General features: G+C 44.8%; 1 protein-coding gene across 2 annotated transcripts in view; it reads left to right on the top strand.

Moving 5' to 3' along the window:
• Positions 1 to 19033, top strand: part of SARDH (sarcosine dehydrogenase) — an 82045-nt gene that overhangs the window by 38542 nt on the left and 24470 nt on the right. For both annotated transcript variants that reach the window (XM_081339930.1, XM_081339929.1), the window contains one exon: positions 1038 to 1167. In XM_081339930.1, coding sequence (XP_081196056.1) covers positions 1038 to 1167 — 130 coding nt within the window. The remainder of the gene's footprint in view (positions 1 to 1037; positions 1168 to 19033) is intronic.

Genomic DNA, 19033 nt, shown 5'->3' with positions numbered 1-19033 from the left:
AGAGCCTGGAGAGACTGCAGAGAAGAGCAACGAGGATGATTAAGGGGCTGGAGGCTAAATCGTATGATGAATAGTTGAGGGAACTAGGCATGTCTAGCATATTGAAGAGAAGGATTGGGGGGGGGCATGATAACTGTCTTCCAATATTGAGGGGCTGTCACAGAGATGAGGAGGCTGACTTGTTCTCCAAAGCCCCTGAGGGCAGGGCAAGAAATAATGGTGGAAGCTTGTTAAAGAGAGATCCAACCTAGAAGGAAGGAAAAATTTTCTGACATTGAGACCAATTATTAAATGGAACAGGGACGTGGTGGCTCAGTGGGTTAGGACGCTGAGCTTGTCGATCAGAAGGTCGGCAGTTTGGCGGGTCGAATCCTGAGTGTCGTGTAACAGAGTGAGTGCCTGTTACTCGTCCCAGCTTCTGCCAACCTAGCAGTTCGAAAGCACATAAAAATGCAAGTAGAAAAATAGGGACCACTACGGTGGGAAGGTAACAGCGTTCCGTGCGCCTTTGGCGTCTAGTCATGCCGGCCACATGACCACGGAGACGTCCTCGGACAAGCGCTGGCTCTTCGGCTTTGAAATGGAGATGAGCACCGGCCCCTAGAGTTGGAAATGACTAGCACGCATGTGTGGGGGAACCTTTACCTTTTTTTATTAAATGGAAAAGCTTGTCTCACTGAGTTGTGGGCACTCCATCACTGGAGGTTTTTAGAAGAGACTGGACAGTCACTTGTCTGAGATGGTATAGGTTCTCCTGCTTGAGCGGGGGGCTGGACTAGAAGACCTCCAAGGTCCCTTCCAGCCCTGTGACTTATTCCACCAGCAAAGTTCCTGGTGGATAGAGGTGATCTCAATAATGGTGCTGAGTTCAGGCAGCAAGAAAGAAACAGTTTGGAGGAGAACGTGTGGCTCAAAAGCCGGGAGCAGGGGGAGAATCTGATCTGTTATTTGCCACCATGTCTATGGTGTCAGTCGTTTGATGGCTGACATTTTGTAATCAGTGCCTAATGTCTGCAATGCGTATTTTGCTTTTCCAGAGGTTGGACAATTTTGCTTTTGGTCTCTTCAATCTGGACTGGGATGTATTTACACAGCATATTGATGGTGCTATCAACCGAGTCCCAGTCCTGGAGAAAACTGGAATTAAATCAACTGTCTGTGGACCAGGTAAGGACCCCCAGACATCTCCTTCAACATGATTTTTTAAATCTTCACAGTCACATTTATGGGTGGTGGCTTTGGTAAACACTGGTGGGTTTTTTTTTGTAATTCTTCACCACTGTCACAAAGTTATGGAATTAAGCTGCACAGAAGGTTGGGTACTTCATCTTTCGGCTTGAGTAGCCCCCCCCCTTTTTAGGAAACCATCTACTTGCTGATGTTGCTGGGAGACTTTTCCGTTCTTTTTTATATACAGAAATTTTATTAATTTTTTATAGTTGCAAATCTTTAGTGCTTAATAAACAACATGTTTACTGGGTTCACATATTCAACATTAATAGTAATACAACTTCCATTTCTACACTCTATTTCATTTTTTTAGCCATTTCTAAAAATTATCCCATGTTTGAAAATATTCTGTATCGTCTTTCCCTTTCATTTTCAATGTAAGCCTGTCCATTTCCACACAATCCAAAATTTTCCTAATTATATCTTCTTCTGATGGTGTTTCTTCATTTTTAAAATACTGTGCAAATGTAATTCTCACTGCTGTTAATACATGTGATACTAAAGATATACATTTTTATCATAGTTCTCTGTAATTATACCTAGAAGAAATAGTTCTGGCTTAAAATCTACATGTATTCTTAATATTTTCTGTAACCACATGTGTATTTTTGACCAATTTTTTTTTGCTTTAGGACATGTCCACCAAAGGTGATAGTACATGCATGGCTTTTTCCTACATTTCAAACAATTACTAGACATGTTTTTAAACATTTTTGCTAATCTTGCAGGTGGTAAATGCCATCTATAAAACATTTTATATAGTTTTTCTTTATAAGTAGCTGCCCTTGTTATTTTATAGTTTCTTTTCCACAAATTTTGCCATTTTTCTAATTCTACATTGTGCCCAAATATTTTTGCCCAAGTTCATCTTGTTCATTTATTTATTTTATTCAGATTTATCCATCTTCAGATTTAACAAAAAATTTTCATCTGATGACAATAGTATCTGGTCAAACACTTTGATTTTTATAAAAAACATACGTTTTAGCATCTTTTTTGTATCTCATTTGCATTTGCAGGTGTGGCCACCATGATAGCTCAATGTCCTGTTCTTCTAGTCCTTGTTTGTAATTTCCCGTCAGTATTCAAAATGTCTCTGTATGTCACAAGTTTCTCATAGTTGATTAAATTTGGGTGCACAAACGCTTCCATTGTCAAGATCCACCCTGGTATTTTCATATACATTTTCATTTTTATCCTTTCCCATGTCAGAAGTAAGGCATTTTTATATAGTGATTTTGAAAGTATTTATGGATTTTGTTCTTCCCATACCATAGAAAAGCATGCCATCCAAGTTGTAGGTCATGTCTCTTTAGATATGCGTAGTAGTCTTTTGTGTCTAAGGGTTATCCACTCTTTTAACCATGTTAACACAGCTGCTTGATAGTATAGAAGCCAGTCTGGTAGCCCAAATCCTTCATTTTCTTTCGCTTCTTGTAGTAATTTCAGTCTTATTCTGGCTTTTTTCCCTTACCAGATAAATTTCAAAATCAATGCATTTAGCTCATAAATTCCCCCCCCCCTGTAATTTATAGGTATTGTTTGGAATAGGAAAAGTAGTTTTGGTGGAATATTCACCGTTGCTATTCTTCCCAAGTTTGATAATTGTAAATTTTTCCATCTTTCCAAATTTGATTTTATTTATTTTAGTAGTTTAAAATAGTTAAGTATATCCCCAGATATTTAACTTTCTTAACTATCTGGAGATCTGTTTTTTCTGACAGTTGATTTTTTTGTAAGGTTTTTAACTATCCTTTTTTTAACTATCTCTGTTTATTTTCAATCCTGCTACTTCTCCAAATTCTTCAATCTTTGTCAATAATTTAGGGCTTGTCTCTAAGGGATCTTCTAATGTAAATACCAAATCATCAGCGAATGCTTGTAATTTATACTTTTCATCTTTTATCTCCATATCTTTAATTTCTGGGTCCTGTCTGACATTTCTATTCAGCACTATTAGAATTAAAATAAATAATAATGGAGATAGTGGACATCCTTGTCTTGTGCCTTTTTTAATATTACGATTCTCTGTAAAATCTCCATTTACAATTATTTTAGCCATTTGTCTAATGGTAAATTGTTTTAATTACATTTATAAAGTTTTCTCCAAAGTCCATATAGCTTAATTGTACCATAAATTGCCAGCTGACATTATCAAAAGCTTTCTGCGCATCTAAAAAGAGGATTTTAGAGGATTACCTGTAACTTACATGGCAAAAAAGAACAAGGGAAAAAAAGAAGAAATGAAGCTAAAGGAAGAATTGACGAAATTAGAATTAGAACTACAAAGAGACACTTAAAAAACAAATGGAGATAATAAAACACAAATTAAATTTAATAGACATTGAATAAATGGCCCAACAAATTAAAAGAGCAAAACAAAACTTTTTTGAAAATGCTAATAAGCCAGGTAGATGATTGGCCTCTAAACTGAAAAAAGAAAGAGACAAAAAACAGATAAATAAATTGCAAGATGTGAAAGGCAATCTTCAATACCAAGATGATATGATAAAAAAATAATTAAAGAATTTTATGAAATACTTTATGATAAAAAAGAAATTACCCAGGGAAAAACAAGGCAATATAGAGTATAGAAAATGCTAACCTATGAAAGATTTCACAGAATTTTAAAAACATGTTAAATGAGAAAATAACAATGATGGAGCTAACAGAAGCTATAAAAAGACCAAAAAAATGACAAGACACCTGGCATTTGTTTTGGGACTAGGAAAGAAGCCCACACTGCCATAAAGTAGCACTGGAGAGGCAGAGGCCCAATGCCTTGACTTCAGGAAGGAAGGGCGGGGCATAGGAGAGACAAGGATGAGCCCATTCGTGGGAAGCCCCCTCCTCCCCCCGCAGCTCTGCCTTTGCAGTGCTTGCATTTTCTGTGGAGCAACTGGCGATGTCTGCATCAAGCCACTGAGTTTTATTATTTATTTATTTTATTTTAATTCCATTTATATCCCGCAGGAACCCCCCTTGTGCTGGTAGAACAAGTAGCTATTCTAGGATTAAGAAATGTCCCCCTAAGGGATAGCCTTCTGGGAAATGTAGTTTTTAGTTACTTGGTCACATCTGTGTTTTGGATTGGCCACTAGGAGGGACTTCCATTTGGGGATACCTGGGTTTCCTGCATACATGTAGGGCTGCATGTCTTGTAATGAATTCCAGCCACAAAGCCACGGGGCTTTTCCGCTCCATCTAACATGGGAGAATTAACCTCTTTTTTCCTGTGTGATGGGATAGATTATGAAATGTATTTCAGAAGAATCTCTGCAATAACTGTGAGTTAATGTTTAGAATGCCTGATGAATTAAATAATCTCTATAAATCCATCTGTGGAGTTTATCTGTCTGAATCATAGCAAAAGCAGCTGTGTAAGTCAGAACAATAAAAAGTGGCTATACTTTCCCAGTAAAAAGAGGGATAAATCACCTTCCCAGAGAAAAAAATCGCCTTTCCAACTGAAAACAAGTAATTATGCTCAAAGTAAAGAGAGCTAATTGCCTTCCCAGCGAAAACAGATTGTATCTTCGCACAAAGTGAAAGAATTCTGCTTGCCTTGACTAAGAGATTACCCCAGACTCTTGCTTATTTGCATGACAGCTAGCCAGACCACTCTGCATGTAAAAAACCGAGAGAAATTCCAGAAATGGAGAGTCAGCCTGGCAATCCTCATCAGAGGGGAAACGGCAGCAGCCATTGTTTCTAAGTGTAGACTAGGTGCGGTGCCCTCTGGTGGCTAATCTGCAAACAACAGGCTTGTATTTATGCTACCAGCATACAGCGCACCCTGGTGTTCAAAGAGTGAATTTTACTGAAGTCTTTATCTGCATACAGCACACCCTGGTGGTCAAAGACTGAATTTTAGTGAAGTCTTTAATGCAAACAGCGCACCCTGGTGGTCAATGAGTAAAATTTACTGAAGTCCTTTAAAATGTCCAGGAAATCCTCTAACTCTCCCCTAATGGCAGAGCCCTCTAATGTGCCAGAAGAGCTGGTCCATCTAACTAACCTCAACTTGTGTGCAGAACCTGATGTCCAAAATTTAGAAAAGGCAGAAACATCTCAGAAACCTTATGACTGAGGCATCAAAGAAAGCCTACTGAAACCATGCGCTTGAGCCTGATGGAGAATTGAGATACGGTAGGTTCCATCAATGTCATGAAAAATCCTTGGAGAAGTTGCAGAAACTCTGCGAAGCGTCCAAAGATGAGCCTTTTCCCAAGCGCATTCACTCATTGGAAGAGGATATGGAGGAGGATATGGACATATAATGGACAGGTTGGGAACACCGCCTCATAGACATCCAGTCGCAGCTAGGAGATGCAACACTCAAAGAGGAAATACGATACCTCAAGCTGATAAACAAGGAGCATCAGAAGTTCCTTCAAAGTAGTAAATACCTCCCCCACGCCGATCTTCAGGCGAAGGGCTGAGTCCAAGGTGACCCATCATTCACATGTGCCATCCCAGCGGTCACATGTAGCTTCCTCTCACTCCTCTAAGAAAGCCTCGTCCTTTCATCCCAAGTCACAATGGTCTGAGGTGTGTACCAGCATGTCACAGCAATCTTCTGTCTCAGGCTCATGCTTTCATCCCAAGTCACAACGGTCTGAGGCGTGTACCAGCGTGTCACAGCAATCTTCTGTCTCAGCTCCTCCCATACTTCAAAGCATCTGCTCATCATAGCCATTTGTCCTGAGTCTCAAGGGCAGAGAGCTTTGCCACTCAAGCTGCAAAAGCATGAATTGATGCTGCGGCAGCCAAAGCAGCTCTACGTGTGGCAAAAGCAGAGCAACTATAAAAGGAAGAAATGGCCAAACTGGAGGCCAAAGCAGCTCTATGTGTGGCCAAACAAAGGGAAGAAATGGCCAAAGCTCAGGCCAGCCTTGAGTTTTTACAGCGCAAACGTGAGGCAGCAGAGATAGCAGCAAGAGCTGAAGCTTTACAGGCGCTACCTCCATGCACAATCTGGAAGGGCCAGAAAGTGTAAGCTGATACAGCACAAGAATACCATTTGCGACGAAGGGTTGCAGCCAGCCGAAGAGCTCGGATATATGATAGCATGGCTTGGACCAGGATCTGCAGAAGTAGTACAGAACATTTACTCATCCCAACTAGGTAACCCAGACACTTCCCTTCAACGAGCCTGGGATAGGCTCGATCAGCAGTATGGCACACCTACATTGATGGAGTCTTCGTTCTTGGATTGTACCTACAAATTCCCTGACATCAGTATCAGTGAACTTTGCAAGCTGTGGGAATTTTCTGATGACCTTACACAGCTACAGACAGCAAAAGAAGATACCACCTTGCCAGGACCTATCTGTCTCGACCGGTTCAGGATGCAAAAGCCTATCATTCAGAAACTACCACAGCAGTTAAAAGATCCGCTGTGGGGTTAGTCTTGGCAGAGGCTTCTCTCCAGCACTCAGCTTCCTCTTGGTCGCTGCCTTGTGTCGACATTCCTTGCACGGTCCCCACGGTAGAGGTGGGTGCCTTTTCAGGTTGACTACTATTGCAGATTCCGCTTAATGTAAGGACCTGCCCCAGCTTTCCCTCTCAGGAAAGTACAACTCTTGGTGCCATGTGGTTAATCAAAAGAACTTTTACTGAGAAACAGTGGTTGCAGTAAAGTTGAGTGGAATCTGACATTGTAGTGCAAAGTACCATGCTATTCTTCCCACTTTGAGACCCAACCCCCCTGACCAGTCCACCGGCTGCCAATGCAATGCTGCAATGTTGTTTTGAGAACACTGAAGCACAGAATAGATAACAGTTCATCTTCGGGGCACAGCGACCTTGGAGTCAGGCTGGAACCAGCTGGGAGGGAGTCCGTTCTGTCTCCGAAGATGACCCCTCTCCTTAATTCTCAGGCAGCTACAGTATTACAGCAAAAACGAAAGTATGCAAAGAATGCGTCCCCAAAGCGTCCTTCTCCCCCCTCCACCAGAATGGCAGGGCACCTGAAAAAGTGTACCTCACATGCTGCCATCCCAAAAGAGAGGGATTAAACCTGCAAAAAAACAGGGGAGAGAAGAAAGTGAATTATAACAATCTAACAAAATGAAATTCAATTGTGAAAAAAGTAAGGTTCTACATTTAGGCAGGAAAAATCAAATGCACAGGTATAGTATAGGTGGTACCTTGCTCAATAGTAGCAACTGTGAGAGAGATCTCGGAGTCCTAGTGGACAATCACTTAAATATGAGCCAGCAGTGTGCTGCAGCTGCCAAAAAAGCCAACACAGTGCTAGGCTGCATTAACAGAATCAAGATCGCGTGAAGTACTAATACCACTTTACAATGCCTTGGTAAGGCCACACCTGGAATACTGCATCCAGTTTTGGTCACCACGATGTAAAAAAGATGTCAAGACTCTAGAAAGAGTACAGAGAAGAGCAACAAAGATGATTGGGGGACTGGAGGCTAAAACATATAAGGGAATGGTTGCTGGAATTGTGAGGGGTGAGGGGTGACATGATAGCAGTGTTCTCAGGGGCTACCACAAAGAAGAGGGAGTCAAGCTATTCTCCAAAGCACCTAAAAGGACAAGAAGCAACGGATGGAAACTAGTCAAGGAGAGAGGCAACCTAGAACTAAGGAGAAACTTCCTGACAGTTAGAACAATTAACCAGTGGAACAACCTGCCTCCAGAAGCTGTGAATGCTCCAACACTGGAAGTTTTTAAGAAGAGACTGGCCAGCCACTTGTCTGAAATGGTATAGGGTTTCCTGCCTGAGCAGTGGGTTGGACTAGATGACCTCCAAGGTACCTTCCAACTTATTATTATTATTATTATCAGGGCTTTTTTCCTCATAGAATGCTCAGAACGAAGTTTCGGCACCTTTTTTGGATGGAACCTTGTAGGGTAGGCAAAGCGGGTTGTATGACATGTGCGAGTTCCGGCACCTTTTTCTTTTACAAAAAAGCACTGATTATTATTATTAAAATGTTTCACTAATCTAGGCACTTTAACATATCTAGAACCCATTCACTTTAACCGTCTAAAAAATTGCTATTAAAGTTTCTGGGGCCTTTCCCCATTAAATGCCTTATCAATCCTGTTACGGTGGAGCTAGACTTGCCAAAGTCACTTCACTGGGTCCATCCCATTTTTCACTGCAGTTTATTAAAACATGAGGTTTCCTCACCCCTTAGACCAGTTCCTCTCCCTGTTCCTGAACCTGTAATGATAGAGGGTGAACAACATTTCGAAGTGCAACAATTCTGGATTATCATAGACAGAAGGGGAACCTTCAGTATTTAGTGGCGTGGAAGGACTTTCCTACTGGCCAGAATGAGTGGGTAGATTCTAGACATGTTAGAGTCCCTAGATTTTCATAATCAGTATCCTGATAAGCCTAAGTTATTGTTCTAATTCTTTTTCTCTTCTCCCCTCTTTTAATCAAAGTGGGAAGAATAGGCAAGAGGCTGCTTGGCCTGCAAAAGGAATGTGGAATGCAGCAAGCATCTCTCCCTCGTATCTCTGGCAAGCTCTCCTGGAACCCAGGAGCAGGGCCAAGCTGCATGTTGCTGGGTTGCCACAGGTTGAAGCAAATAGCAATAGCAATAAGACTTATATACCACTTCACAGGGCTTACAGAGTGAGCATATGGTCCCCAACAATCTGGGTCCTCATTTTATGGACCTTGGAAGGATGGAAGGCTGAGTCAACTTTGAGTGGGTGAGAATTGAACTGCTGAAAGTGAGCTGAATTAGCCTGCACTGCGCCACTATGGCTCTTGTCCTGTCCTGTCCTGGTTGTTGCATTAGTTGCATCATGGCATTCTTCAGATTGTTCCCTTATGCATTGACCTGACACTGGTATTGCCTTTACAAGAAGCATCACTTTTTCACTGTGAAGTCCTGCCTTTTGCCTGGTGCTTCTTCAGAGTAGACCTCATGTTTGAGCCTCAGGCCTGCATGGTTCTTCTCAAAAAGTGTCAGAACCCACTCCAATCCACATCTTAGGAAAGAAAAATTCTTGGAGACAAGTTTGTCCAAGCAAGAACTTTTACTAAAACATAGATGACAGTGGATAGGATAGACAGAATCTGGAAACTGTGTCGCAGATTGATACTTTTAAAATGTCCCCGAGTAAAAAACCCTCCCCTCAGTCCATTCGGTCAGTCCCGGATCAGTCAAGTTTCAGGTGTCAAAACCCTCGTGGGAAAAGAGAACCACCAGTACATTTTCAACATTATTACTTCCTCCCCTTCACATTCCCATCGGAGATACAAACCAGAATTCCCCCACCCTCTTTCTCTGTTCTTCTTAGTTCACAGAGTTTCTTCCCTGGTCTTTTGTGATGGGCTCCAGGCAGGCTGAATAAACAAACCTTGCATCTAAGGGATAGAGATGGGCAATTAACAGCCCTGTCTTCTCTTTCCCTCCTTGGGAATGGCAGAATCCAGTAAGGGGGGTGAGATTTGGGTTCTGCACAGAGAGGGAGTGTCAGGACCCACCCCAAACCACGTCTTAGGAAGACAAAAACTCTTGGAGCCAAATCTTAGTCCAAAAGAAATCTTTACTATGACATGCTTGGTTGTAGGAAATGAGACAGGGCTTAATATTTCCACGATGTAGACCCTTATAAAGAGTTCCTGGTTTAACCCCCCCCTTAATCCCCATTTGGTCAGTCCCCCATCCTTCCTCTCGTATCATCCATCTCGTGGGAAAAAGGAAGTTAGGATCCTTTTGTTTATTGCTGACTACCGTGACAAAAACCAGATGCTAGCCCCCCCTTTTGTTTCCCCAGTTCAAAAGGCTTCTCCTTTCCTTTGAAATGCCTATTGCCGGTTCAATACACATCTATCCTCTTCTCTTCGGGAGATGGCAGAATCCATGGGATATGTTTGAAACATTCCATTTATGACAGTCCGCTCTCCTTAGAAGAAAGATGTGTCCATCTGTAGGGGGAGAAAGGAAAGAGAAGAAAAAAAAACGTGTAAATGTTAACTCGGTTTGTTTGGATATTCTGTATGAAATCTCTTACGCAGCTTTGGTGCTTTAACGTGGTGTTTGCTGACCCATTCATTTTCTGAGGAGGGGAGGTGTTTCCAAGCCACTAGATATTGAGTTGTTCCATGATGTTTCCTGGAATCCAGAATTTCCTTCACCTCGAAATGTTGTTCTCCTTCCACCATGATGGGAGGTGGTGGTGGTGGAATTTTTGTTCGTAGGGGAGATTGTTGTTCTCTCTTTATTAGACTGCAGTGAAAGATTGGGTGTATTCGTCTAAGATTTTTAGGCAGTTCTAATTCAACTGTTACTGGGTTTATGATTCTTTTAATTGGAAAAGGTCCAATGTATTTTGGTCCTAGTTTTTTACAGGGTTGGAGAGACTTAAGGTATTTTGTAGACAGATATACCATCTCTCCCACCTTGAACGGTGTGGGATCAGATCTTTTCTTGTCTGCCTGTGTCTTGTGTGCTAATCTAGCCTCTGTTAATGCTTTTCTGACAATAGGCCAGGTGTATTGTAACTGAGCAATCCATTCCTTTAGTTCTGGAATTACCGGTTCTTTTGGGGTTAGATCGGGTATGGGGTTGAAGCTCTGGCCTGTGGCTACTTGAAAAGGAGTGTAACCTGTGCTGGAGTGAATTGCGTTGTTATATGCCACTTCTGCGAAAGGCAGCAGGTCTGTCCAATTGTTCTGCTGAAAATGTACATAACATCTTAAATATTGCTCAAGTACAGAGTTAGCCCTTTCCGATTGCCCATTACCCTGAGGGTGATGACTAGATGTCAGTCCTTGGGTAGTTCCTAACAGAGATAAAAATTCCTTCCAGAATGCTGAGGTAAATTGCACCCCCCTGTCAGATATGATGCGTTGTGGTGCCCCATGCAATCTGTAAATATGTTGTACAAAAAGTTTTGCTAATGCTTTTGCAGTTGGAATTTTTGGGCAAGGTATGAAATGGACTTGCTTAGATCAGTAACAGTCCAGATAACGGTGTTTCCGTTGCTTTCTGGTAGTTCCACAATAAAATCCATGGCTATTTCTTTCCATGGGGCTGAGGGATTCGCCACTGGTTGTAACAGTCCTGGCGATTTCCCTTGTAACCTCTTGGCCATTGCGCAAATTTGACAACTACCCACATAGCTTTCTATGTCCTTTTTCATAGATGGCCACCAAAATTGCCTTTTAGTTAAGTGTAAGGTTTTTACAAAGCCAAAGTGTCCTGCTGATTTTGTATCATGGCACAGTTGCATGAAATTGATTCTCTGGGTGGCAGGTATATATAGCTTCTCCCCCACCCATGGCAGTCCATCTTTAATTGTGCACACATGTTTATTTTTCTGGAACCATTCATCACTTTCCAAAGACTTCCTGAATTCTATTCCAGTTTGGCTATCTACCTTCGGCTTCATTTTTTCTTGTGCCCTGGTGGTGACTGGTGCTGCCAGTTGTTGTTTCGGTACAAGTGGTTTAAAGTTAGTAACTCTTGTGCTGTTATATTGGGGCATGCGGGATAATGCATCTGCCAGGAAGTTCTTTCCCCCCGGTAAGTGTTTGAGTGTGAAATTGAATCGGTGAAAGTGTTGGGACCAGCGGGCTTGCTTAGGAGTGAGCTTCCTGGGCGTTTTTAGTGCTTCTAAATTTTTGTGGTCAGTCCAGACCTGGAAAGGTATTTTATTTCCTTCCAAGAATTGACGCCAAGTTAATAATGACCACCTTAATGAGAATGCTTCCTTCTCCCATATTGGCCATCGTTGTTCAGTTTCTGTAAGTTTCCTGGATGTATATGCGCAAGGTTGCAACGCCCCCTCATCATTTTCCTGTAGTAATACGGCTCCGACTGCTACGTCGCTCGCATCTGCCTGTATTACAAAAGGTTTGTTGGGATCTGGGTGTTTAAGTACAGGTTCCGCAGAAAAGAGTCTCTTTAGCCTCTCAAATGCTGCTTGACATTCCATTGACCATTTTAGAGGCTGGCTGGGTTTCACGGTTGACCCCCCCTTCGTTTTCAACAAATTTGTGAGGGGCATGGCTATTTGGCCAAATGCGGGGATGAATTGGCGGTAGAAATTTGCAAACCCCAGGAAACTTTGCAATTGCTTCCGTGTGCGGGGGGGTGCCCACTCTAGTACTGCCCTGACCTTCTCTGGGTCCATTTCGATGCCCTCTGGGGATATGCGATATCCCAGGTAGTCGATTTTTTCCTGATGGAATTCACACTTCGATAATTTAGCATATAAATGGGCAGCTCGCAATTTCTTCAGGACTGCTCTGACTAGTTTGATATGTTCCTCTTTGGTTTCTGTGAAGATAAGGATGTCATCGAGGTAAACCAGGACCCCCTTATATAGGTGCTCTCTCAGTACGTCATTAATTAATTGCATAAAGACTGCGGGGGCCCCTTGCAGTCCAAATGGCAATACTTTGAATTGATAGCACCCCATTGGGCAGTTGAATGCAGTTTTCCATTCGTCTCCTTCCTTAATCCTAATACGGTAGTATGCTTCCCTCAGGTCTAGTTTGGTAAAAATCTTTCCTTTCGATAGGTGGGATAGCATATCCTTCATTAGGGGAAGGGGGTACAGATTACATTCACTAATTGTATTTAGGTTTCGGTAATCCACAACCAAACGAAACGACCCATCCTTCTTCTTCCTGAACAGAACCGGGGCGGCTACTTTGGGTTTGGCGGGCTCAATAAATCCTCTTTCTAAGTTTTTATTTATGAATCTTTCCATTTCTGCCATTTCCCTTGGGCTCATGGCATACATCCTGGGTTTTGGGAGTTTTGCCCCAGGTTTGAATTCTATGGTGCAGTCTGTGGGGCGGTGGGGGGGAAGCTCATCTGCTCTTTCCTCACTTAAAACCTCAGCCAGGTCCCTGTATTCCTCCGGTATCTCTGTTAGCCCCTTCTCTTCCCCCACTGCTGCTTTTTCCTCCCTCTGGGTTGGGGGGGGTGTTTGGGGGTTTTACGTTTTCCTGTTCCCCTTTTGGGAAGTTGAGTTCTGCAGTCCTCCAGTTTATCCCGGGGTTCCATTTCTTCAGCCATTCCAGTCCTAAAATCATTGGGCATTCCATGCCTGGGGCCACTATAAATGTTATGTCTTCCTTATGGGACCCCAGGGACATGTGGAGTGGTAGAGTGGCTAGGGTAGCTGGTCCCCCCCCTGCTATAGACCCGTCTAATTGACTGAAGGAGATTGGTTGTTTTAGCCTCCTCACTGGGATGCTCAGTTCCTCCACCAGCGTTGGGCTGATGAGGCAGCGGATGCAGCCAGAGTATCAGAGCTTTTATTTCATTGGCTTTTGGTGCAGAGGAAGCTAATATAGTCTCTGTCTTAAGTATGGGTGGAAGAGGTCCACTTACCAAAGGTTCTCCCTCTGAGCTGTCTTCCGAGGTGTCCACCGCCCCTGCAGTGTAGGCCGGAGTCCAATCCCAGGTTTTGGCAGGAATTGTGGACTCTACAGCCTCTGTCCCCTTCATGGAAGATTATTTTGGGTTGCCTTGAGACTTCCCCAGCTTTTTGGAAGATGGTGCCTCTGTTTTGCGTGGAGGGGCTTTCGAACGACATTCTGCAGCACGGTGGCCCTCTGTTCTGAACCAGCCCTCTTCTCGCAACCCCTAATTAAAAGAAGAGTCTGGAAAGCGTCCAAGGCTAAAAGGCTTCTGCCAAGATTTAATTACGCAGTTAACAAAAACACAAGAGCTTGTCTTCTCAAGCAGAAAAGTTGCTTTCAGCAACCAGCCCCTCCCCAAACACTTCTTTTATAGAGAGCTCAGGGCGTGGTCTCCCTGTGCCTCCTCCCGAGGAGTCCCATAGTCTTTCTTTGTTTGTCCCTGCTCGTCTGCCTCCTGCGTCGGGCGTCCTTGAACAGGGCCAGCTGTGGGTCATCATCCTCCGCACTCTCGGGCTCACACAGCTGAGAAGAGGTCCCCGGCTGAGGACTCTGCAAAGCCTCTAAATCATCATCAGCCGGTTCGTTTCCCTCCTCCCCCACATCTGAGTCCTCCGATACATCGGACCCGGCTGTCGGACCCACAGGCTGGCCCTGAGTCACAACACCCTCTCTCCCGCAATTGAAACATCCCTTTGATTTTTTAGCCGTGGCCGGTGGGTTTTCCCCCTCACGTGTTTGCTCGAGTGGCGGGCGGCCCCATGGTTTTCCTCTGCGTTGTCTTTTCAATAGGTCTATTTCCACTTCCTCTGCCAGGACATACCAGTCATCGAGATGGTAGGGGTCTCCCCGAGGCAGGCAAGCGTCATACAGGTCGTAGTTTAGACCGTCTTTGAAATGGCTGAGGAGGATGTCTTCTGGCCAGTTCAGCTTGCTGGCGATGGCTCGGAATTCTTGGGTATATTCAGCCACTGTTCTCCTGCCCTGCCTCACCGTCTTGATTCTCTCCCGGGCCTTCCGGTCAGCCAAAGGGTCCTCGAATCGTCGCCTCAAGGATGACATGAATCGGTTGAAGTCGTTGAGTTCTGGGGCGTTGGAGTCATGCAGGTTCACCACCCAGTCTGCAGCCGTCCCGTCCAGGGCAGATTGCACAATTCGGATGCGTGTTTTGTCACTGGGGATGTCCCGTCCGTACTCTTCCATGTAGCTGAGGACTTGGGTTAGGAAAAATCCCAGTCGTGATGGCTCCCCCTTGAATTTTGCTTCCAGGGGTGGGAATCTTTGGCTGGATCGTTGTCTGCGCCGCAGAGTGTATCGCTCCTCATCTCGATCCCCATCTGTGGGTCTGGGGTGGGTGGGTACCGCTGAGTCAGCGGCTCCTGTTCCATTGGACAGCCCTGGGGTTTCAGGTGTTGGATCCCTTCCATTACCCCTCCAGTTGCGACCCCAGGTGTTGTGGTTTCCAGCTCTCTCCTCCCTTAGTGAGCTCAGGGTTGTTTTCATCAAGTCAATAGCTTTTTCCAGAATCCGCTCTTCCTCACTGGCGTGCAGGGAGTTCTCCATCTCTTGTTTCCATTCCGGTTGGTGGTCGCTCCGTCTCAGGGTCATTTCTCTCGAAGCCTTTTCCCACTCACTTTTCCTTCCAATGCCCATCGACCACCGGGGTTTTTGTTCGTGCTGCTCCGCCGTTTCCTCCCAGGAGGAATATGATGCTTCAGCTTCCCAATGTTTCTGGGAGTTCGGCTGGGAGGAAGGCTCCTTCTCCGTGGGGCTTTCTTCCCTTCTTGCTTCATCTTCAGACATCATATTTATTTGCAAAGTCCCCCGGTAAGGTTCTTCTTCCCGGGTTGACTTTCGTTGCAAGCCCTGTCTAATGTCAGGACCCACCCCAAACCACGTCTTAGGAAGACAAAAACTCTTGGAGCCAAATCTTAGTCCAAAAGAAATCTTTACTATGACATGCTTGGTTGTAGGAAATGAGACAGGGCTTAATATTTCCACGATGTAGACCCTTATAAAGAGTTCCCGGTTTAACCCCCCCTTAATCCCCATTTGGTCAGTCCCCCATCCTTCCTCTCGTATCATCCATCTCGTGGGAAAAAGGAAGTTAGGATCCTTTTGTTTATTGCTGACTACCGTGACAAAAACCAGATGCTAGCCCCCCTTTTGTTTCCCCAGTTCAAAAGGCTTCTCCTTTCCTTTGAAATGCCTATTGCCGGTTCAATACACATCTATCCTCTTCTCTTCGGGAGATGGCAGAATCCATGGGATATGTTTGAAACATTCCATTTATGAATATGATATAAATGGATTCTGACAGGGAGTTAGAAATGGGATAAAAATGGATTCTGACAAAAAGTCTCCATTCACTGGTTTCTGCTGCAGCCACTCCCCAGGTTTTGCCCGCTGACCTTTCACCAACGGCTCCTCACTCCTGCGCTAGCAGAGCTCAGGATGGTCTTGCTGAGCTGCTTCCAGGGCTGTACCCGTACTTCACATCTCCTCCCACTTGCTCAGTCAACCAGGTGGGGACAGGAACTCCTTGGTCCGAGATCTGTCACTTCACCAATTCTCACCCGATGCTTCCAGGCTCATTGAAGGCGTCTGGTAGATTTAAGTCAATTTCTGTGCCATTGACTTCTTTCTGCGTTGGGCCTTTCGGCTGGACTCCCTTTTTACTTGAGGAATTCTGCACCCGGTGATGGCAGAAAACTGATCCTTTGTGGGCCTTCCCCCTCTGCCTTGCCAACTCTTACGTTTGTGTGATGAATTGCCATCATTTTTCAGGAAGAAGATATCTCAGTTCCTGTCACATTTGCCAGAGGACAAATGGTCCATGTTCTTCAGATTAAAACATCTTGTTTTGCCAAGCAAGGCGGCAGAACTAAAGGCGGTTCACTCTGCAGCTGATACACAGGTCTCTTGATATGCTTGTCTTGGCCTCACAGCTTGTGTGGGAGGCAAGATGGAGGTACCTGAGTTCTGGTGCAATGCAGGTTGGACAGTTGTATGCATGAAGGCAATATGCACGCTGGTCATGCAGCGTGTAACTTGTTTACTACCACATAAAAGGAGCAGATGGACCAGAGCAGCTATAATAATAATTGGATCAGTGCATTAATATTATTGGGCCTCTCATATTTAACTACTGGTGGGCATGTGTGGGGAAAATTGGCTTTTTCCAGACTCTCTGGGAAGAAGGACCAGAGATCAGGACCCTGGGATTTTGGAGGTTTAATGAGCAGTCTCAGGAGGGCAAAGGGCCTGGCAACCTGGGCCCTTCAGGATGAAAGGTCTGGACTTAGTGGCCGCTTTGAGCATTTGGGGCAAAACTGCTGCCCAATCTAATCCTGTCCCAGTTCACACTTGTCTTAACTATCATCCGTCTTTCAGGAAAGCTATCTAAGGGCATGAAAAGGCAGGAGAAATCTCTTAACAGCGGCAGTAGGTCCAAGCAGGCACATAGACTGCAATTATTTCCCCTGCTCCATCTTCAAGTTTAGGTTTCTTGCTGGAGACTGAGTTGGTGCGGCCACCTGACTGGGATCAGGACTTGTGGGTGTTGGGTTGTTAATTACATTACTGTAGGCAGGAATTTCAGATGCATTCAGTACAGGCTTTCCTGCTGTTACACTCTTACCTGCTAGGTAGCTTATATAAAGAAACTGAAACTTTCTTGTACATGACAACTGCAGAGAGATTATTATTATTTGGCACTGCCCACAATGGAGGGATGGTGAGGATGGAACTTGCTGAGATGGCTACGTTGACTTTTTTGATTAGAGAAAATAGCAGAAAAGAGACGGCATCATTCTACATATCTTGGGCCATTCAGCAGCTGCAATCTCAGTCGTCCAGACCGCTCATTTGCACACCAACCTGCTTGTAGGAATAGCCCCCTCCATTCAATTTCTCCTGAAACTGACAAAGGGCGAGTCTTCCCTGGGTTTCTGCCTCGCATGGAAGAATTCTTATAGCAGTAGCTGAACTTAAACACTGTCACCAAAGGAACCATCAATTCTCTCTTCTTAATGAATTCCTCAAGACTGGTAGTCAATATCCAGATGTGAACTTCCCTTCTGACCCTCTCCATCAGGGGCTCGTGGTCCAGCCCATCAGGGATGGTGAGCGCCTGGAAGTGTGTGGATGAACAGGGCCTCCTGGATCGGTTTCCACAGCCAGTCTCTTCTGGACTTATCCAGGGTGGTGATACCCAAACTTGCAGAGTGGCACAAAATCCGGGCCTTAGGCCACCAATCTCCATCATTCTGGTTCCCTCCCAGGTCCAGGCCCCCTTACTCGGCCTCACTGCAGCTGGGGATTCAGGACAAGGCTGCCCAGCCCTGGAGGACAGCAGCCAGCCAGCCGAGGGTAGAGGAGCCACCGTCAACTGAAGAGAGGCGAGCTTTGCAGGAGCAGAACAGCAGCCACAGATGGAGGAGAGTTTGGCTGTATTGGGGGGCAGAATTCAGGGAAGGGCTGCATGTCTGGCATGGCTCTAATGCTGGCAAAGGTGGAAGGACAGAGATGAGGAGGATGGCCTGCATGCAAAGGGAGGTGAACTGTTGGAAGACAGGAGAGGCCAGGCTGAGGACAAACTGTCATGGAGGAAATCTGCGTGGTTGCTAAGAGCTGACAGGATGGCGTGTTCCGATCACCTCCAGCCTCCCCTCCTCTTCATCAGGGTTTGGCTGACTTGCTGGCTGACTTGCCTTGAAGCCCAAAATCATTGCCTCTCCTTGGCCTGCCCCCCACTTTCCGCCTTCTGCCAGGGTGGGCTTATGTCTCAGAGCCTGGTAGTGTTTGCAGCAAGGGGTGGCTTATCTGGGCTTGGGTGCCTGGACAGATTGTGGCAGATGGTCACTGTCGGTAGTTGTGACCATATCCTTGACGGTCCTGAGTACTTGGGCACTGTCCTACTTAGACTAAGCAGGTGGTGAAGCTGCTGGTGATGCACCTTGTGTCACCTGATGTCAGGACCCACCCCAATCCACATCTTAGGAAAGAAGAACTCTTGGAGACAGGATTGTCCAAACAAGAACTTTTACTAAAACATGGTTGACAGTGGATAATCTAGACAGGATCTGGAAACTGTTGCAGATTGATACTTTTAAAGTGTCCCCGAGTAAAAACCCCTCCCCTCAGTCCATTTGGTCAGTCCCAGATCAATTAAGTTTCATGTGTCAAAACCCTTCGTGGGAAAAGGAATCTTCTATGTATTTACAACATTTGCTTCCTCCCCTTCAAATTCCAATCGGAGATACAAACCAGAATCCCCCCGTCTTTCTTTGTTCTTCTCAGTTCAAAGGTTCTTTCTCTGGTCTTTGATGATGGCCCCCAGGCAGGCTGAATAAACAACCTTGGGTCTAATGGATAGGGATGGCCAATTAACATCTTCTCTTCCCCTCCTTGGGAATGGCAGAATCCAGTAACGGG

This window comes from Vipera berus (assembly GCF_964194415.1).
Source record: "Vipera berus genome assembly, chromosome: 15".
NCBI classification, from domain to species: Eukaryota; Metazoa; Chordata; class Lepidosauria; order Squamata; family Viperidae; genus Vipera; species Vipera berus.
The sequence above is the reverse complement of the archived record's forward strand: the minus strand, read 5'-3'. Positions and strand labels throughout refer to the sequence as shown.